General features: G+C 36.6%; 2 protein-coding genes across 2 annotated transcripts in view; one reads left to right on the top strand and one right to left on the bottom strand.

Moving 5' to 3' along the window:
• LOC126844583 (nephrin) overlaps positions 1-11,369 on the top strand; it is a 51,961-nt gene extending 40,592 nt beyond the window's left edge. Inside the window, exons 8-19 of the mRNA XM_050582874.1 lie at positions 637-936; positions 2,652-2,788; positions 3,918-4,071; positions 4,881-5,186; positions 6,382-6,660; positions 6,731-7,012; positions 7,088-7,260; positions 7,870-8,086; positions 8,473-8,832; positions 9,932-10,056; positions 10,139-10,334; positions 10,792-11,369. Of these exons, the coding sequence (XP_050438831.1) occupies positions 637-936; positions 2,652-2,788; positions 3,918-4,071; positions 4,881-5,186; positions 6,382-6,660; positions 6,731-7,012; positions 7,088-7,260; positions 7,870-8,086; positions 8,473-8,832; positions 9,932-10,056; positions 10,139-10,334; positions 10,792-11,048 (2,786 nt within the window). The 3' untranslated portion in view covers positions 11,049-11,369. The remainder of the gene's footprint in view (positions 1-636; positions 937-2,651; positions 2,789-3,917; positions 4,072-4,880; positions 5,187-6,381; positions 6,661-6,730; positions 7,013-7,087; positions 7,261-7,869; positions 8,087-8,472; positions 8,833-9,931; positions 10,057-10,138; positions 10,335-10,791) is intronic.
• A 5,903-nt stretch (positions 11,370-17,272) lies between these two features.
• LOC126844797 (uncharacterized) lies at positions 17,273-21,333 on the bottom strand. The gene is made up of 7 exons (XM_050583209.1): positions 21,159-21,333; positions 20,321-20,496; positions 19,882-20,207; positions 19,741-19,812; positions 17,617-17,754; positions 17,330-17,544; positions 17,273-17,277 (listed from the first exon to the last, which is right to left on the bottom strand). The coding sequence occupies exons 1-7, from the start codon at positions 21,331-21,333 to the stop codon at positions 17,273-17,275; spliced, it is 1,107 nt and encodes a 368-aa protein (XP_050439166.1).
• Between the last annotated feature and the right edge of the window lie 1,248 nt (positions 21,334-22,581).

Genomic DNA, 22,581 nt, shown 5'->3' with positions numbered 1-22,581 from the left:
TTTACCTTTTACGCACAGCACTAATAAATATCGGCATTCTTGCACACTTGGACTTAACTTTCTCCCTTAAAAACGCAACAACGGGCTTAGCTGTTTGTAAATATTTCTTACTATAAACGTCTAAGAAATATGAAAACTACCCAGTCCCAGTTGTTTAAATCCAATTGTTTTGTTTTTATATAATTTCTTAACAGACTTCAGTCCACCTTAAGTATGTTTTTATAACGTTTTTATGAACTCACAATCTTGTTTGTCGTTCCGGGTGGAATCTTGGAACTCAAATTTCGAGCACTTCCCGATTAGCTATCCGGCTGAAACTTTCAGGGTAGCTCACAATTCGATAACAATGCATTATTAATCCACAAGAGGTTGAAAATTCCACCTCTAAGGGGGATAAAATGGGGTCGATTTCTTGTCCGTCGTTCCGGGTGGAATCTTGCAATTTAAAGAGACTTATTTCTTACGCGCCAGCAAAAATTATGCGTGGTGCGTTTGGGCGTGAACTGTGCTCAGATATGAGCGGTACCAGGTTCAAACCCGTTCCCATCATTACACTTTTTTGCATTTTCTTCCTGTTAGTCATTAACACAACACAATGTTGATGGGTGTATTAATTTGTTTAATTTATCTTCGCAGTTGCCCCCAGTCAAGTTAAGATCAAAGGACCGGTCGAAGCGAAACAAGGAGACGCAGTGAGTTTGAGCTGTGAGACTGGTCGTAGCAACCCGCCTTCGGTGATCAAATGGCTGGTGGCCGGGGAACCTGAAAAGAACAGTACATCTACTGTGGTAGCTGGGTCGCAGTCAAGTTGGATAACTAAGTCTAATGTGACTTTTGTCATGCCGCTTGGACAACGGTCGGTGGTGGCCATTTGTCAGGCCGTCAACAACCACCCGTCGGATAAAGTAACAGCCAGTCACAAGGTCAACGTTTTGTGTAAGTGTAAAAAAATAATCATTAAAAAAAACAATTTTATTTCTGTGGGGTTTTGGCAAAAAGTAATATGTCCGTCTTTGATATTATTGTGTTAAAAGTCGGTATGTCATATTTTTAGTGTGGTGGTGAATTATTTTTAAGTTTTTTAAAAAAATGTCATATTATCATAGGTCTAACAAAAATAAAAGGTATTATATTGAATAATTTTTTGGGTACTTACGTGGTTATAAGTATCAAATATCATTTATGTGGTTTACCGGGTTATACAAAGTGTGGGAAACAATAAAGTTGACAGGTTTCATTTAGATCAAAAATCATAATCTGAACACTGTCAAAATAAATAAGGTGTATTATAGTGTTAACACTAATTTCATTAAGTATTAGGTAAATTTAAGTATAAAAATATTCTCAAAGTAAAATACACCAATCACCCTTAAACAAATGTTAGGAACTAAAAATACCTACACATTTTATGAGTTGCTCAAACTTTGCCATTTGGCTTGGTTAAAATAATAATGTATTAAAATCCATAGAATAGTAAATTGAATTTCAATTCAAACCGAGCATTTATCGTAATTGAACATTCTGTGTTTTGCTTGGGCTTTAATAGTATATTTCAATAATCTGTTGAAATAATTATGAATTTTTAACATATTATCGGAGAGATAACACTATTTTAGAGTTTATTTAATTAGTCGGAGTTCACACATATGACATACCTATACTCACATGAACGTTAGTATAATATAGCTTATATATATATATATCACAGTCAAATCATATACGGAATACAGTGTGTATAATTATACCTACACACACAAGAAGATAACAGATACGGCGTAGCTGGTTCCGGTGTTAATGAAGTCACACGTATATTGAATATCGAAACCTGAATGAATAAATACGAGCGAGATCGAGTGTATTGAATGTCGGTCAAAGTCCGGTCAAAAAACTAGTCAGACATCATTATTGTTTTACTAATATTGTCATCATAAAAACATTGTGACGTTGAAAAAATGGCAATTTTTTTTTAAGTAATATTATACACTTTACATAATGGTAATCAATAGTGGGTGGTAACAATTAATTAATTTTAAATGAAATCGGTTGTTTAACGCTTCTATAATGGTTTAAAAATAAACGAATTTTGATAAATTGGTTCTAAGAGAGCCAACGCTAGATTTTTCTGAGGCCGGCTTAATTTAATTTGAATATTACACACGAGTGCCGACTGTATCAAAATTATCAAAAAGAATTTTGTGAACCAAAAATTGGTTAAAGTCTGTATTGGGTACATTATTTAAAATATATTTTATAACATTTCTGGGTGTAACCGAAAACGTTGTAAAAAATTAAAATTCTCTGATGTGTAACATAATATTATGAGGTTTTCAATATTTAGCACAAACGGTTAACCTTGTCTAATCAAAAACCGTTTAAACGACGAAAATAGTATTGTTCTCGGAACGTTTAAAAATTAATTCACTCGAGCTATTTTTGGTTTTGATGAAAATTAATCATAACATTTTGTTGTCCGGATCAATTTAATACAATGGCGTTATACACATACAAGGGGTTCGACGGATGTTGTTGGAGTTATTAAAAATTATGCACAGACCGTCGAACCGCAGCTTAATACATAATACTAATAATAATATAATGATCGTGTGTATGTGTAGCGTTTTTTTCTTACTGTTTTTTTTATGTGTATACAGATCCGCCCGGAGCGCCGATCATAATCGACTACTTGTCCGGCGAACGAATTCCGACCGGAGAGGTGCTCAAGCTTTCTTGCCTGTCGACCGGCGGCAACCCGCTAGCGTCGCTCGCATGGTACAAAAACGATAAAAAGGTATTAAATTAATTTAATCCGTTTCGAAAAACACCGCCTTGGCACGTTGGTACAATAGACGCTTTGTAGAATCATATAAGACGTTTGTCATGTGTGTGCAGCGCATAAGAAAAACAAAATATGTTTGTGTACATAAATAAATAAATATATATATATATGTGTGTGTGTGTATAAAGAACCCATTTGGATCCACCCTAGCAGCGAAACTTTTTTTAGAGACCCCAAAGGTAGTTAAAAGCCCGCGCCCATTCAGAAAAGGTCTGCACCACTCGATAGCCGCAAATCGTTTTGGGGTTATCTAGTTATTTTATTATGTGTTAGGCCTTTTTTTTCAGCAACGATAAAGTATTGCCTATTCAAATCTAATTCACCGGACCGTCACGCGTTTAGGACCTCTTGATCAAATAGCCGTATATATAAATATATATATATATATATATATGTCACACTTCTCGTTCGACCTAAAGTTTGGCCAAAACGCTACTTAAAAACCAATAAAAACCCACTGCTGCAGATACACTTACCCATGCATGCGATGGGATACTTTATTTATCTACTTCTGCCCTTGTTAAAAAAAAATCGAAGTTTATCATTTTATACGCATGTGATATTATTTAATAATATTGTGGCGAGGAAGAAACCGCGACAGGTGTTGGACGAATGTCAAAAAACTAACCGTTTTGTGTTTTTGACTACAAACTCGCCAGAGACCCGGTCGATCAGGGATTGGCACCTGCTTCCATGTACTTAATATATAATATAATACTATTACTAGTACATTTGTGAATAGGCTACACGTTTGGGTCTCGGTCGTCGGACCGATTAACGTTAATATAACAACCCCAACACGATACCATGTTTATCTGTACTCAATCGTACGTTTATATATTTTGTAGCAATAAATATTATCCTGCGCGTAATTGATTATATACTGTCAATATAATTAATAATAATGTTATCTAATCGAAAACAATGATCGTCAACTTTATATATTAATTACTTTTGTAAAAATATGTTATATTATTTAGCGTTGCTTACTATCGTGAATCACGAACCGTACTGTGTACATAACCGCATTTCGGTGAAACTTTGAAAGCTAATCCAGAACATATTTGTTTACACGTTTAAGGTGCATTCGACCATAACGACCAATGAAAATTCCGTTTCGGCAGATCTGAGTTTTATGGTCAACTACACGGACAACGGCGCTATATTGAAATGCGAAGCTACCCATCCCGCACTGCAAGTCCCGATGATCAAAACGATGAAAATGGATGTAGAATGTGAGTATGAAAAAAAAAAGCTTTACATAATTTGATATCATGCAGAAAACGAAGGAAAACTTCGGCGATAACAGTGTAATAATTATTACTGTTTATGCGCTTTACAATCAATCGTACCTTTTTGCAATAAAATACACAAATTGTGTAAATAAAGAACTTGTGTGTGTAGATATGTGTTGTTTGACCCAATGAATCGGTGCCTACGTCGCTTATATGCGGCGACTAGCCCCCGCAAGTACTCGAAACTCGAAAAACTAGTGTTCAAATATTAAGGATTTGATAAATCTGTCAACGGGCTATGGAATTTTAATGTAATTATACCTAATTGGAAGCGGTATAAAATGGAAATTCGGCTTTAGATACCTAGGTATTATTCTACACGTATGGCGGGCACCCACCGAAATGCGAACAGGTGCGCCTGTGTCCACGTGGGTCTCGACTCTTGTGTGTGATATAATAACTCAACCGCTTTTGGGAGGAGGCAAATTATACACCGCGTAACATCTGTCTTCTTAAGCGATCGGAATGACTCGGGTCGACTACGTCCGGCTTCCGATATTGGCCATTATATCATTTATATAGAAAGTGACTATAAAATATACTATTATAGGCGGCCGTCGATTTATTATTGATTCCACAGTAGCATATATTTTACTAGCCCACATTGGCTAATTATTAACGCCGACTTTTTTTTTTTAGTCTAGTCTAAATAAATTTGGTCCCTCGAATCTGGGCCATTGCCTTTCGATTTCAGTTTATAGTTATCGTTATCATTAACAAACACGCTGTGCGCTTTTTTTTAATTACAGTCATGATACAGCACCTGGAAATCAAACAGGATCCGGTGCACCTGAGACCGGGCACGCTGGCCACATTCACCTGCGAGGGTGGGTCTAGCAACCCGTTGGTGAAGTTGAATTGGTGTAAAAATAACACACCCGTGCCCAATGGTATTAACAGCTTCTCTAAGCCCGGATTGTACGGCGGAAGGATTAGCATCGTTCAATTGACATTAAATATCACGTCCGCGATGGACGGCGTGAATTACACGTGCCAGGGATCGCATCCGGTACTGAACAAGAACATTTACAGAGAACACACCGTAAACGTTTTACGTGAGTCTACTATAACTTATTGCCCATTTCATTGAATATTTCTATGCATAGTAAATAATAAAGCCAACACAGTGGGGTCAGGGCATAGTATTTCTACGGCTATTGTCTTACAGTCAAATAACTTCTAATAAAAATAGAAAATGTGGCTAACGTTTTACATGCAACCACGCCATTAATTAATACATAAAAAAATTAACTTTGGAAAAAACTGTTAGTTGAGATTTCATTATCACATTTCCAAGCACTTAATCAGTGTGATAACTTCGCTCCAAATTCTAAAAAAGCCTAATAGGTCACGAGCTTGGTGAACAGTGTGACTATGGGTATACAAGCAACCGGGTATTTGGCATTCGATCACCCTACAATTATCTAAAAAGGTTTAAGGTGAAAGCATAGAAAGAAGTATCGTGTTTAAAAAAACAGCTGGTTATAATATCATGTACGACCGCCATGCTGGGTTCTGAACTTTTAATTTATAGCCTTTGTATAATAATGTTTTGCGGTTTTTACCTCTGTCCCAACAGACTTCGGTCATACACATGATATTATAGTATTATACACTATAAAAAATTTTAATTATTTGCCGTTTCACATATTATTATTATTATCTTTGCTAACCGCTGTACCCGTTTCTGTGCATCCGTTCGACCACCAGCGCGGCAGCTGTTGTTTTTTACACCCTCGATTTTCATCCAGTCTGAATTTGCCGCATCCCATCGTTTTTACCTTTTACCTAAACGACACCAGCGTTAAGGTCAATTTGTCCTCTTAACGTATTCCCGTATTTTGTTTTACAATCAAAAACTAGTAGCAAGCCTATCGTATCAGAGCCCTCATGTTAACATTGAATTTCCAAGATGCAGTGCATAATTATTTTGATTTTTCTGTACCAACGTCCGGCATGATAATCGGTATCGCGTATGGTCCTAAGTCCGATTTATTGTTTTCCGAGTATCTAATATGGGGCGCACACATACGTGCAAAATGAATTAGTTCCGACATGTCGACGTGGAACATTTCAACACAACGCAACGGTCCATTAAACATCATGACATTATCATATTTCGATGATGCATGTTATTACTTTGTCCTGTCCGGGTGTCGCGCAATGCCCAGCCTCCAACTGGAGACCGAAGCGATTAAAAAACAACCATCTGTACGGAACGACCTTTTTTTAAAATTCAATTTTCCACAGGTAAACCTATATTCGATCCGTACCCAGAGCAGATCACGTTGACGGAAGGAGACGATCTATCCGTCACGCTGTTGGTGAAAGGTCGGCCAGAATACTTGACTTACAAGTGGTCGAAAAACGATGAACCGTTGCGCGTTTTGCCCGGGGTCATACGACAGTCCATTCATAATTGCAGCATGAACATCACGGATTTGGTTCGAGGCGATGCTGGGAAATACACATGCGAAGCGATCAACACCGAAGGGTCTTCTTCCGTGTCGTTCGTGGTATCGGTTAAATGTAAGTTAACCGGTCGTTTGTCCCCCATTTGTCGATATATTATTGTATAAAAATGTTTGGCTCTCAACAGACAAAGCCATCGTAACCGACACTTCGGCCGCGGTGGTCGTAAAGGGAGGAGAAGAAGCAGTGCTCTGGTGTAAGATCGACGGCTATCCTTTAAGTCCCGTTCATATTTCCTGGACTCGGCCGAACTTCACTTTCGACAAGAGGACGTTTGTAGAGCTCAAGGACGGCACGTCCTACCTGACCATACATAACGTCACCAAAGAGGATGCCGGGTCGTTCGAATGCGCTGTCAACAACGGGGTGGGCAACATATCATCGTTATCAGCTGTACTGATCGTTGAACGTGAGTATACGGGTTTTGGCGTTGGAAGTTAACTCTTGTTGTCTTTAACTCGTCGTGTATTTATCTTGGTTACAGATAAACCGGAAATTGTGCTCAAGGAAAACGAATTGAAAACGGCCAGCAACGCGGGAGTCGCGGCCAAACTGCACTGCCGGGCTGCCGGTGCACCGTTCGTTCACTTTACATGGGAACACGACGGATCTAACATAAATAGCATGAACGACAAGTATGCCGTGGAAGAAAAACAGGTAAATTTTCCACTAAGATATCTAGACAATATTTGACAAGCTAGATCAAAACGAATGTACGAAGACAGGCCTAGAATTTCAAACTAAATTTGACACTAGAATTTGAAAAATACAGTTTATTCGTATTGACTCCGTATTGACACTGTTTCATAATACCACAAACGTCATCCCACATACTCGCTTCGCTTTATCTGACCGGTGGTCGCATCTTTTTTTCGAATTTCCCGTCGATCGCGTAACGAGCAATCAAACAAAAATACCTATTTTCTCGGTGTTGTATTATAGAAATCGTTTTACGTTGATTTTAAGAAGCCTATTCGGAGATGCGAGAATTCGTCTAGACCCAAACGGAAAGGCACGTACTCGTATAATGTATACCGTGGATTCGAATAAACGGAGGCGCCTCCGGTCGCGGGATAAGTAGGTATTCGATAATAATTATTAGCCGCTTTACATAGGCCCGGGTATTATTATATTATAACACTGCATAAGGGGTGTGTACCGATCCGAGCGTCATGTCTAGGTACCTACTACTTTGTGTACGGCGTATCCAATATAAATAATAATAGTAATAATCGAAATGTTGTGTGTTATTTTTGTGTAATACAGTTGGACTCGACGCGTTACGAATCAACGCTAACAATACTTCAAGTGGAGCAGTTCGATTACGGCGATTACTCTTGCACTGCCACCAATCATATGGGCAGGGCTACTGCGGTAAACCGGTTGACCGTGTTCTCGCACCCCGATCCTCCGACCAACCTGCGATCCGTCAACCTCACACACAACGCAATGCTCATGGCTTGGTCTCCCGGCTTCGACGGCGGTAATTACCATATACCGACTACTTAACAACAAAACACAGTCTTAAAGGCCGCCGCAATTGGTTACATAATACCTAAATTGCTAAAAATCCGTTGCCAATAATCTCGGTTTTATTATCACAATATCGCATACCCATAGGTTGAATTACAATCAATTACAGAAATACAATCAAGAGCTTTTATTTTTCAAAATGTTAACATAATTCTATTATAGACGTACAATCGTCGGATTTATACAATTGTATAAAACAGACAGAATTCTGTCGTGTTTGTCTCGTCTTATGTTTATTTTAATTTTCTCACCCGTTTCGCTTTGAACACCGTGAACCCCAGTCTGAACTATATATCATGCTACATGCTAATAGTGACTGGTTTTGATTTGTTACAGGCGAACCGGCCACCTACCGCATCCGGTACAGGGCGTTCAACAAGCAGACATACCATTACGAGGACTTGGGCAGCGAGAGCAGACACTTAATCACCGGACTAGAACCGGCCACGACCTACCTGTTTGGTGTAATGGCGCACAACATATACGGAGACAGTTCATACGCATTGGAAAGCCTAAAAGTCACCACATTGAGCTTAACACCCAAGCAAGACATAAGTCTGAGCATCACGTCAGAACCTTTAAGCTCACTGCTGATCTTGTTGTCCATAATATGCGTTGGTCTTGTGATAGTCGTGAACATCTTCTGCTCCGCACTTTGTCTATACAATCGCGAGAAGACCGGCAAAGACGACAAGAGTAAGCGCCAATTGTAAAAATCAATAATAGATCGTACCTAGATAATAGATCTGTACCTAAGAACTATGCCTTATATTACCAATGTAGACTCAAACTGGGCTCTGTATTCTCCATCTAATAGGGGATTGGAGTTATATGTTTCTTTAAAATTTTAGCTTAATTGTTAATTAGGCGTTATTTTGTTAATACAATGAAAGGCTTTGGTCACATGTTGTTTGTGTTTATGCTTTAGGGACTAGGGTCAAACTCAAAGTGAGTAAAACAATGGAACTAAATCTATAACAGAGTATTAACACTTCAAATAATCTTCTAAACGCTAAAGTACAAACCAATAACTAATTAATTAATATTCGAAATGGTTCATTTTCGGATGTGAGCCTCTGAGCTCTGACAAAAGTTTATTTGTGTATGAGATTATTTTTAGAATAAAAATCTGCAAACGTACTCTACATTAATGTTTTTTTTCCACTTAATACTAAACAAAAAGTTTGAAACACTTGTGAATGTTTGTTGACATAAATCGCACTTTTCTCTCAATATGCAATACCGTGCTATTCGATAAAATTCCCAATACTCTTTTAGGCGACCCTCTACCAGTGTGTTTTCTCCGTATATACCAGTCTATTGAAAATACTTTTTGATAACATTCTCAGTCCGGACTTAGTCGTTAATCTCGTCAGTTAATTATTCCTCTGCGATAACGTTAACGTCCCATGTACAGACGGGGAGAACAATGCACAGTGCAGCGCTCGGGTTGTTTTATCATTTTTTATTTATTTATTAGAATTCTAATTGTTTCAATTTATAAATGTTTTTACAAGTATAATAAGTACATTATGATGTATACAAGATGAAGAAAAACTAAGAAAAAAAAACAATGATTAATTTAGTGAAATATGAGAATTGAGTTGATGGATGTAGACTGTAATGACATAAGAAAGAAGTTATAATGTATTATAGTTTGTAAGTGTTTGGTTCATTCTTCGCTGTTGACGGTTTTTTCGCCAAGTCGGAAATGTTTTGCTCCTTCTAAATTTTGGATATTAATGTGGAAATTTATGTTTTGACGGTATTACATGGAATTTTTTTTATTGTACAGAAGGGATCGACAAGTCGCAGACCGGCGTCGAAATGAATGTCAACAACACGAGCTACGAGGAACACACGAGTTCTTCTACATCGGACAAGACTGAGACCTACTCCAACGTGTCACCAGAATATAACGTGAGTGGTTAACGAGACGTAACGCGACTAGCATGAATGACTTAGAAAAATATTCTAAAATATTGGACTTGTGTGATTTCAGGACGATCAGCGGCAAAAGGCGGCCGTCGAACAGTCCTACATGATTGAACAAATCGACTATCCTTTCATCACCGAATCCAGCCATTCCGCTTCCGATCAAATTCAGCCATATAATCAGTACTACAACACAACGGACGACAACGTCTACGACCCAAACATCATGGCCGAGTACAACGTTCACGACAACATAAACCTGGGTAAATAATTGTCTTTGATACGATAAAGTAGTCCTAAGTGTGCTTTTTTTCTTGACCAAACAAACCACAACATCCGCATGCTTACCTCGTCACCTCGTTCACTCGCATGATCCCACTAATATAATAATAATTGCATACGGGAGGGACGGAATCTCCATTCGAGGCCCTCGGACTATTATCGCAACTTAGACGGACACGCTCACTATTTTGGCTCTCACGGGGTAATTTGGTGATGGACAACAATTATTTTTAGTCGATTAACTAACACGAACGCCGACCTCGGCGATAACCTTGCTCTCGTATCGCTGCATAACATATTATTTCAATTAACTAATAATTAGGTGCCGATATTTATTATTATTATTATTTATTTATTTTGTAAAAAGCGGTTCAGGTGCTTTAAAGGATTTTTTTTTTTACGCGTTTTCATTTTGATTATTATTTGTTTTCCATGCAGAAAGCCGTGTTTACCGTCACCACCAGCAAATGCCGCCGCCGCCTCCTATGCCCATAATGCCGGAAACGTCCCGGATCGTGCCGCCGCTACCGATCCTGATCAACAGACCACCGCCGGCCATACCCATACCCCTGACCGCCGCCAATAAATACTACAACCAGCAAGATCCTCCGCCCGACGTCACGGTGTTTTCGGCGCAAAACTATTTCACCACTTTCGGGCACAAGCCCAGCGAGACCGAAGGACATCTAGTCTGAGAACCGATACATACCGCACGAATATGAATTTCCCTATTCACCTACCTACCTACCTACCTACTTAACTATACTGTTTTACCCATTCGCTAAACCATACGGCCGCCCCGGGTGCTGCACTCCAATGACGATGATATTTTGCTCACGAGTCACAAAACGCAACGGGTTTAACGCTTCGACGAGTCGATTGTTGTCACATCCCACATCGACTGCGCCGCCGTTCTAGTCCTCTGCCCGTTTGCCGAAGGCGCCTGTTTAAAGGCAACAAGAACCATCCTGTAACTTCCTACTTACTTACCTACCCTTTTTCTGCCTGCCCGCCCGCCTGCCCGCCCGCCTGCCCGCCCGCCTGCCTGCCTGCCCGCCTACCTACCTACCTACCTACCAACCTACTTGCCTGCCACACATCCGTGTAAAATATTGTTTTACAGATAATTAATAACGATATTAATTATATAATATTATACCAAACGTGTGCATAGGTTGTGTCGTATCATGATCGTGCGGTCGACAGCACATCCTCAACGCAGTCCACGGCCGATCTACACCATAAAAGTTATACAAAAACTATAATATTATGTTATTTAAAATAAGTTGATCTCGAAATGGTTTTTTGTTTTACTATTAAAACTATTCCGTTTAGTCATGTAATTATATTATTTATTTAGAGTGTTATTATACGTAGGTAGAATAATATAGTATAGTATAATTTGATGTTGTTTGCACAAAAGCGCACTAATAAATTAGCTGGGATTACTGTTTATCCGTGATTTATTATTTATTAGGTATTAGTGTTTTCTTGTGAAATCGCGTTTTCATAGCAAGCGTTACTAAACGGTTTTTGCCATCGCGTACCGAGCCTACTCTTACTATTGGGTTCAGTTAAGTTTTGTTTTTTTTTTGTTTTTTGTATAGTTAAATCACTAATTTAGTAGTTTTTCTAAGTAAAAGTTATTTATTTTTTAAGCTTTTTGCGTGTGTCTACACTGAGAAAATACCTATATTATAATCGCAAATACCTAGCATTTAAATTCACGTGTTGTGTACACTTTCTTGTATTCATAATGACATATAATATACTACACTATTGTAAAATGTATCTATTTGAAAACTCTTAATTATTCTTGTGTAACATATACCTATAGTATTATTGTAAGCATTTTAAAATAATAATAATACTTGAGTTTACTTTATTCATTTGCGTTATTTATTTACTTGCCGGATAAGGTTAATTACAAGTATCTAAATACTTCGCTGGCCTTAAAAAATATTTAAATTATTTTTTTATTGGTAACCTCTTGAACACAAAACACATTATTAATTTAGAAAAAAATAGCTAAAAACTATTTAAAGGAAACAATAATAAAACTTTAAATTTATTTTTGATAGAATGTGATCATCCTATTGGTTAATTATTAATATTAACAAATAAGGTTTGCAATTAGAGTTAAATGCAGTTGAGTGCTCGGAGGGGGAGATATTTGGTGATATACATAATATGGCCCCTTTCAGCATTATTTTTTGACAATAATTTCTTGTCAACAAATTAACTGAATCATCTGTTATTATTATTTATAACCGTAGGACTAATTATGGTTCACAATATATGGTTAGGTCAGATGGAAATTGGGATTTGAGAAGTTTTTAAAATAATAATTACAAACGATGGAAAACTAATTGTATTTTACCATACGCTCTGCAAGAGCTACAGCAATGCAAACAACCATAATTTATGAGCAACGATGAAACCAATATAACATTGTCATCATGGAAATAAGTATTTTCGTTTTTGATTTTGTATACAGAACCAAAATGAGGGGAAACTGTTGGTCACGTGACTTCCCCTCATTAGCTTACTACAGCAATATGGTAAATATGATCTACTATTGGGTAAACCACTCCCTCTCCTCCTCGAATTGTCCTGGAAAAACCAGGCTCGTTTAGAAACCGGGACGTACATTCCAATTTATTTTGAGATACTTGTGATTAATTTCGTTTCCAATGAAATCTCCTTCTTACCATGTCGTAAGTATAGTCTAATCAAGTCCACGCATAAAAATCGAAAATTATTACATTCTCAACTATTATCAACATAATTCACAATTAAACGTCGTTTTTTAGTTAAGGCTCATTTTTGGTTTTTAAAACCTATGTTCAATTTTTAATATTGACGTTGAAATTATATAAAACATCAATATCATCCGGAATTGAAATAACATCACATAGTTTCAAATTAATTTTTTAGATTGATCAAAATATTGTTGTTTTGTTAGAAATAATATTTGTTTGTTTAATGTTGTTATTTTTTGTTTGTTGTTGTTTATTGTTGCTTATTGATTGCGACATAACTCCACTTATACTTAATGTTAAATAATTTTATCTTATAATTAAAGTAAAACTACTTATTGAACAAAATCTTGTCATAAGTTATATAAAACCTAAATTTATATAACATACATTTTAAAAGTTAATACACTTTATTTTATATTCCCATTCTGTAAATAATAATTACTCTTTATTTAACTTAGTATACTGAAAAAAATTACTTATTTAATACTAATAGGCAGGTAATAATATTTATAACATCAGAATTATGTTTAACTTTACAGAAATATATTACCTAAACTGACTGTACTTAATATAGAATACTTACTCAATTTCCTACTAGTATAAATTTCATCTCCTTAGAACGGCATGTGTTAGGATTGCTTTCCAAATTCTAAAGCTAATAGAATATTTGTATAGAGTATAGACAATCATTATTATTTTTTGAATAAGTTAATATAAAATGTCTCCTATTTGTAAAAAACCGACCACCGTTAAAATGAGTAACATTTTTCCCAGATTTTTTCTCTTGTGCATATTTTGACGATACAAACATTCCAGTATTCCACACATTCCATTCTCGACCCAAAACATTTTTATTCTAAATACTTAATTTGTAAAATATACCATTCGTCCGATGTATGATATTATGTGTATGTTGAAGCTTGAATAATGTATTGACCACCACTTAAATTAAAATTTACGTTATTACCATTTACCACACACACATATATAGCGGCCTTGGTCAGATGTCTGTGATGTAACTAAGTAGTGAATTTTTTTTATATTATATTGATTGATAATTAGTTTTGCATCTGTTGGTTAACAATTAACATATATAATAATAATAATATATAATAATTGATAATTCCAACACTTTTTCAATGATATTAGTGATTTTTATGTATTTGTTGCTTAATTGTACTTAAGTATTCAAGTTATTCATAATGCTTTCCTTAAAATAAAAGACAATAATAATTATTCCAGACATTAGCCATTAAATCAATTGAAAGCTGTAATTTTTCCAATCTGATTAATTCGCCCATATTTTTTCTATTTTTTATAACGCTATTAATATTATGCCGAAATAATTATTACATGATTGGTATTATATTTGTTTCTGAATTTGTTACTCACGAGTATTTATTAAATTGTTGGGTCAAAAATAAATAAAATAACTATATTAACTGAGTGAGTTTCGGATATATCCACATCGAATGTTGTGTGCCAACGTTTCGGACTCTTTGCAGAGTCCATCTTTAGGGCAATAGTGGTCTCGACTGTTCAAATGCCGTGACCATACGAAACGTTGGCACACAACATTCGATGTGGATATATCCGAAACTCACTCAGTTGATATATCAATCCACGAAAGTTTTAACGCATTCATATAATTATATTATTTCATCAAATTGTTGTACTAAAGAGGCTATTAGATATTTTATTAATTCATGTTATTGTGTTTTTTAATAACAATTATTAAACCCAAAATAAACATTCAATTTTATTTATTTAACATTTAAGTTTAAGTTAGTTTTGACACCAGCTTACACATCCTCTTACGCCTCATAGTTTTACCCGGCAATCCCGAGCACTTCTACTTGAGCTATTAAGCCCACACACATCAGTATACTACAGACATCAATTATAATGTCATATACTATAATAAAACACACATTCTTATCTTTAAGAGTAGATTTAATTTTAAATTATATGTCTAACAAGTTTTCCTCTCAAAGCTTCGTCGACGATTTGCATTTCTAGCAGCGTTCAACGCTCCAGTGGACACTGGCCGAGACGCTCTCCTGTTGTTGGCCGCACCTGCCCCTGTAATTGAATCTGAATCGTTCAGGCCAAACGGTCGGGAATCATAGTAATCGCTTATGGTTCTTGGGCCTCCGCTCGAGCTATACGAGTTAGCCCGGAACGCTTCGGGCAGAACCCAGTCGTTGGCCGCTTGATCTTGACAGTGGTTCGGACTGTACTCCGGACTTATGTCAATCGACAACGGCTGTGAGCCTATCGAACTCCGATCGTCCAGTATGTCTTGCCAGTCCTGAGGTACGGGGTTGTCAATATCAGCATCAATATCTACATAAGGACATTCCGGTACAGTCAGTGATCTGGGCGCCACAAATTCTGCGTTATTGCAGTCGCTTAGGAAGTTGTCCACCATCTCACCGGTGTCCGGCCGAGGCCGTTGGAGAACGTCATTTTGTTGTGCGTGCTCACAGTCGTTTTCGGTCGTTTCCACAGTCTTCGAAGTCACTATCTTACGCGTTTTAGTCACCGTAGGACAACAGCTAGTACTGGCCGGTTGGCTCGACAAATCGTACGTCCCACGTCTGTCTTGTGGTACGTCGTAGGTCCCGCGCCGGTCTTGTGTCACGTTGTACGTTCCTCGTCGGTCTTGTGATATGTCGCACGTAGTAAATCGGTCTTGTGGTACGTCGTAGGTCCCGCGGCGGTCTTGCGGTACGTCGTAGGTCCCGCGACGGTCTTGCGGTACGTCGTAGGTCCCACGCCGGTCTTGCGGTACGTCGTAGGTCCCACGCCGGTCTTGCGGTACGTTGTAGGTGCTACGTCTGTCGTTCGGTACGTTGTAGGTGCTACGTCGATTGTTCGGTATGTTGTAGGTGCCACGTCGATCGTTCGGAGCTTCGCACGATGTGTGTAATCCGCTGGAGTTATAGGAGCTCTCGAATGACACTTGGTTGTTCGTGGGAGAATGGCAGGGTACTTCTCGGATGGCCACCGGTATTCTGGAGCCCGGATGATACGAAACAGGACGATCGACACGTCGGGGTATGGGAACGGGTATCCTGGACCTAGTTGGACAATCGTTTTGTCCTCTATACGTCGACCTCATGGGCGGTAATTGATTAGCCCCCCAAATGGGCCTGGGCAATTGAGAGCAGTTATGATTGAATTGTCCCACCATTACCGTCGGAGAAGCAAGCATTTGTGGCCAAATGCAAGTCTGCCGATTGTCCGGCATCTCGTTTCCGCCGGCGCAGCGCATTTGACACCACTGTCCAAATGGAATGAACCTGTTGAACGCTATGTCATTGATTGACGAATAAACATTCGAATCCAGGTTGCACATTTTGTTGGCAAGTTGACGTGGAGTAACATTCAAATTGATTTGTTCTAACGGCCGACACCCTTGACTGTCTGTAATACCGTTTGACGTCGTGTTTGAAGACTCGTTCGTCGAGTTAAACTTATGAATATCAAGAACGTTCTCTGCCCCATCACTTTTATTACACACTCGTTCATTCTGAAACTGGTTACATAACTCTCCAATGTTCGGTGGAATATTCTTTGTACCATCCGGAGATCCAGTGTTTGAAGGAGCATCTTTTATGTCACGACAAGGAAGTTCTATTTCCAATGGATTTGTTTGGTTAGAACAAAACTCGGTTTTCGGCGGAACAATATTTTTGTGCCAACAAGAAGATCCGTCATTCTGTTGGGTATTAGTTATGTCGCAACAAGGTATTTCGATGGCCGGCTGAGTATTGTTTTGGTTGCAACAAGCTGTTCCGGTGTCCGGTGAATTATCATTTTTAAGACAATTAGTAGATTGGATTTTCGGTGAAATATTCTTTTTGTGCCAACATGGAGATTCGTTTTCCGGTGGAACATTGTTATCGTTAAGACAGTTCGACTGGATTTCCTTTGGTTTGTCACAGCTATTCGGTGGAACTACTTCACACATATCTTGTGGGAGGTTTGTGCCACCATGCGTTTGAGCGGTATCATCATACTGTTCTGCCGTGTCATTGCAAATATCTTGTTCACCAGCTTTTAAAATGAAAATAAAACAGTCAGGAAAGTTAGAAAAAATACAACTATTAAGGTGTCTTTGTTCGGAATCTCTTTTCTGATCAAATAAAACGCTATGCTGATAAAAGACCCATTACGTGTACTAGGTAACAACATTTCTGAAGACATACCGCTATCGGAGAAATCTATGTTCAGAGTTTGGTCGTGATCGCTGAACTTTGGCTTTTTACACGGATTGGTGACTTTTAATTCGGTTTCGGTTGTCCTATAGATAATTTCCGGATCTAAAGTAAGACGGACGCGGCCCGGCAACACTTTGTTCACTATATTAACAGCTTGTTCATCCAAATCTAATTGAGTTTTGTCATGATAGCATTCGGGATGTCTGTACCCACCCAATAATTTAAAAACGTATGAAAAATACGGACATGAGTAAATTATAATAATATGTAGTCACCCTTCTATGCAGAACTCATTTAGAGGCCTCAGGGAACCATCTAATCTGCTGTGTTCGTACCATCGGAAATCGTGAAATTCGTTGATGACCATTTGCTCGTCAGTCATTATTTTCCTACATTCTTTTTCGGTTTTCATCCTATAAGACATAACCAATCAAATAAGCCACGATTAGCAGTGGTGAATGGGGGGGGGGGCTTATGGCATGACGCACGTACGTTATTAATATGTATGCATCTCATACACACTTTGATAAAACAAATTTATTTATTATTAATGAAATAGGTACTCAATCTGAAGTTTGGTATCAAGAACAAATAGTAAAATCGGTAATATATTCCTACCGTTGGCTCTCGTACATTTCATATACAGGGTGTAATGTAAAGTTCTACCGAGCTTCAAATGAGATAATTAGGATATGAGTCTAATAAATTATATTAATTTTAAAATTATTTAAAATAGATCTCGTATCTCATTAAAAAATGGTCTTACATTTAATTAAACAACAATTTTGTCCTTACATTTTACATTTTACATTTTGACATTAAAATTGTTTTAAGGAGGTATCATTTTAATTTGTTTTAAATTTCAAATTTGAGAAGCCACGAAAATTTAACCCTTTCGTTACTGACATCGTACGAGAATTTAACTTTAAAAATCGAATAAAATATTAACAACGTACTATCATTATCAAAAATATCTTTAAACACAAGTTCTAGTATAGATTGATGTTAAAAAAATCGACACAGCAATATTGATAACCAATATCAGTCCAATACAATACGTAAAAAAATTGTTGATTTTTTTTCGAAAAAAAAAAATTCCAGGAACGAAAGGGTTAAAAAAATAATTCTTGTTAGACTAGAGACACTAGAAAATAAAAAACTTTTCTAAAAATAGTTAAAATAATTTTACTACAAGAATAATTTACCAATCAATTGTAGCAAATTTTTTTTAAATTTCAATTACTTTAAAAACAACTGAAAGTTAACTACAATTTTAAATAATGTTAAACATCTTTACTAAAAAAGAAAAGCGTGGTCCCTATTCAACAAAGTCCCTAATAAATTTATCAGATAATATTTCAGATAATGGTTTGTATTGTAAGTTTTTTGTACTGTAAATTTGGTTCAATATTAATGTGTGACACATACATTTCAAAATACTTAACTCAATGAATTTGGACTCGGTTGAATAGGGGCCGCGATTTTCTTTTTAGTCAAAAATTAAACTTTTTTAATATTTTTAGAAAAACATATTTTTTAAAAAAAAATGTTTAATTTTTTACTTTTTAGTTCTATTAAAAGTACTTAATAATTAGTGAGTAGATCGCCAAATTAATTTTGGAAGATTTGAAAAAACGTGACATTTTAGTGAAATGACCCCCAGTATTTGCGACCTGGATGTCCGAGTCCAAATATTATTACAGGATATTGTATTGTCGCCCAAGATGAGTGTCTTGGCCATGTTTCAGTCCTGTACGACATCGGGATTAATTTTGCAATATTTGAAAAATACCCGTACAAACGTATGTACGTACGTACATGTTAGGGAGTTAAAGAAAAGCATGTAATTAGAGACAAACTTATTTCACAAAAATTACATTTTTACCAAAAAAATGATACTAATTTGTAAAAATTGAATATAAAATAATTCTAAGGGCATCACTGAATTGAGAATAGAATTCTAACCCAAAATGATGTGTCGGATGCTATATGTTAGTTTTGGTAACATGCCGTCCACTCTGTGGCCAGATACTAAAAAACCATTTTACATATAAATCAACAAACATTTTTTTTGCTGATTTCAAATCTGTACAATTATTATTTTTTAATGAGATACGAGTTTTATTTTAAATAGTTTTAAAATTAAATAAAAATTAATATCATTTATTGTACCCATAGAGCATCCTAAGTGCTTATTTTGAAGCTTGACAGAACTTTACATTATACCCTTTATAAACACCGATCTATAGAGAAAAAAAAATACATAATTCTAAACCTGTTTATGGCGCTACAAAATGATAACACGCTATAAATCAAGAGTGGCCAAACTTGTCACTGACAGACCTCTAAGATCTGCTCTTAAGTAATATTCGAATTATTGATAAATCACGGCGACTTACGGATCAGTTTCGCCGGAAGGCTGCGATTTGGAATCCTCTTCGTCTTCGATTTTCGCTGCGGAAGCTCGAGAACTGTGCAAACTAACGGCTCACGTTTATAATACTATTGTAAACAACACGAAACAACAACGTGAAACTCACCTTTCTTTTTCGTCGACTGCCGCGGCCACCTCGTCGTTCTCGTCTTCGTCGACCATCGCGTAATTGTGAACCGCCGGCATAAAGGATAACGCCTTCTCCCATTTGGACGCCGAACGAATTCCGATGGGGTAGTCGACTTTCTCGGGCAGGTTCCACGTGTCGATCGGGTAATCAGATCTAGCGTAGTAAGCCTGCAGTAAAGTGTCGGTGGCTAATAACGTGGCGTAGCTGGTCATGTCCGACGACACGGATGAAGTTTGCATCAAGCTGCTCTCTTCGACGGCGTCTTTTTCAATGACCAACATCGAATCGATCAGCTCCTTTATCTGTAGCGTCGGGCACGCAAAGCAACAGTTATAATATTTATATACATTTTTCTAGGGACCGTTATATTAAAATTAAAATAAACGCCCTGCGTTCCAACCCACGTTAATATTACCGATTTAGTGCTGTTGGTGATAAACTGTAACGACACTGGTGGGCCGTGTTTGAACAGACTCAAGTTGCCTTCGGTGTGCTGAAGAGAGACCAGCATCAACTTAATGTAAGCGCACTTCAGCGACTTGTCCGTTTCGTCATCAAGCTTCTGCAACCAAAGGCAAGCCCGACGCTTACCTATAAACGCATGACTTTAGGTGGACTATTACAAAATACAACAATAAAATCGTATACACAAATCTATAATCGTTAATCACAGGCGCACGCACGGTGAGAACAGAGTGTGCGGCTGCACCCGTGCTTAACTTTTGTGGTTATACCGTTGGACAACGTATTTTCTACCATTTATTATTATGGTTGTTCTTAAAACATTTTATTAAATGGAGAAATCCATGCCGAATTGTACCCCATCAAACTTTTTGCACATTTACCCAAATGGGTTGTTTTGTGTAAAGAAAAAAACCAAAAGTTACTCTTGGAAAAATAGATTAACGTTTTGTCTGCGATTGGGACTAGTTTTAAAATACTCCAAAATGGTCAATAGAATGTCTGTTGTCAGACATTTAGAAAAAAAAATCTTTACTTTGCTACATTGTGAATCCAACAACAATTTGAAATTGAAAAGCTAAAAATAAAACAACAGGTAAAAAAACCGTTTTGTGCAGTTTTATTATTGTTTAAACAATTGTGTTCAGAAAAAAATTATTGCTTATTTTAGACTTTAGGGACTGGGGCACTACCTATATTGGGTTAGGTACTCAAATTTAAGTTTTGCACCCTATTGTAAAAAAAATCTACGCAGGCCTATAAATAAAATTCTATAAAAAATTGGTGCATACGCGCAGAGTCGAGAAGTTTAAATATATTGTTTTTCACCAATAATCGGTAAAAACTGTAGTCCTTGTCGAGCTCATCGTTGTCGTGTTTTTCGTTGGGAAGTTCAGTCGAAGGTTCAGTTTCATTTTTGTAATCAGTTTCTCCTGACTTTGCAAAACTTAACTCACGTTCTACCATATTATTTAAAAAATTTTAAAATATTTATGCACTTGGGATTTTAAGTTTTTTAATTTTTATAAAATATTTTTTGATGTTTGACGGTAAAGTTGTATTGTTTGATATTTATAGTAAGTCGTTGTTAAGTCATAGTAACGATGAACACTGTTTTAAAGCCAACGTAATAGGTACATAATGATAATTTCTCTGATACAAAATGGTAAAGTTTCGGTCCTAATTTTACACATATTTTGTGTGCTTAGTTATTAAATATTTTTTCCTGTATACAAATAATGTTTACTATAATCTATATTTTTAGGGGTGTGCGAATAATGATGAACTGAATTGAATTAAATAATGTGTTCAAATCCGAAAATTAATTGAATAGCTAATTTTTTAAATAATGCAAATAATTCGTTGATTTGGTCGGATGAATAATGAATAATTCGTGAATAATCATTATTGTATAGTTTATGGATAAATAAAAATTGATGTATTGAATTTTGTAAATTAATTTTACTCTAAATAAGGCTGAAATATTTTTAGAGCCTTTTGGATGTTTTATTTATTTATTTTTTTGTGTCTGGACTCACGATATCTCGTAAACCGCTGAACCGATTTCTTCGTGTAGTAACTTTGTAGATCATAAATAATACCTGGAAGGTACATTTTTGGGCTAAACATTTTAAAAAAGTCACCCCTTCCCCATCAAAATGGAGAAAAACACCTAAAACATTTATACATTTTTCTACTTAAAAATACGATGCTCTATAACTTTTTTAAAAATATTCGGAAAAGTTCCAAATTTATATGAATTGTTCTTCAAACATAGTACTATCGATAAACATTAACAAACCAAAAAAATATCATAAACCCTTTCCCCTAGAAGGGATAGAATTTTTTCTAAAAACAGGGATACTATCCACCCTGCACAAGACTAAATATTAAATTTTAAGTACATTATTGCTGGTCCCACGATATCTTCTAAACCGCTATAACTGGTTTGTGTGGAACGTACTATCCACAGATTCGCATCGAAGCGTTTATTCAAAAGTGATTTTATCAGTTTCAGTTAAAATAAAATCTGTAGACCTATGACCTCTCCGTATGCCCTGACTAAACATATGTACTTTAATATAGTATACTAATAATTATTCAAGTGATTACAAAATATAGGATTGAAAAACGCGGAATATTCAAAGTCTTAAAACATACTGTTACAATTCAGTGTGGTGAGTGGATCACAGTCACGACTCACGCCCAGACTGA

The sequence above is a fragment of the Adelges cooleyi genome, unplaced genomic scaffold (assembly GCF_023614345.1).
Source record: "Adelges cooleyi isolate 19-005CV unplaced genomic scaffold, UGA_ACOO_1.1 ACOO_flye_CR_arks_rails_tigmint_CR_PRNA_651, whole genome shotgun sequence".
NCBI classification, from domain to species: domain Eukaryota; kingdom Metazoa; phylum Arthropoda; class Insecta; order Hemiptera; family Adelgidae; genus Adelges; species Adelges cooleyi.
This window is presented reverse-complemented; position numbering and strand designations above follow the sequence as displayed.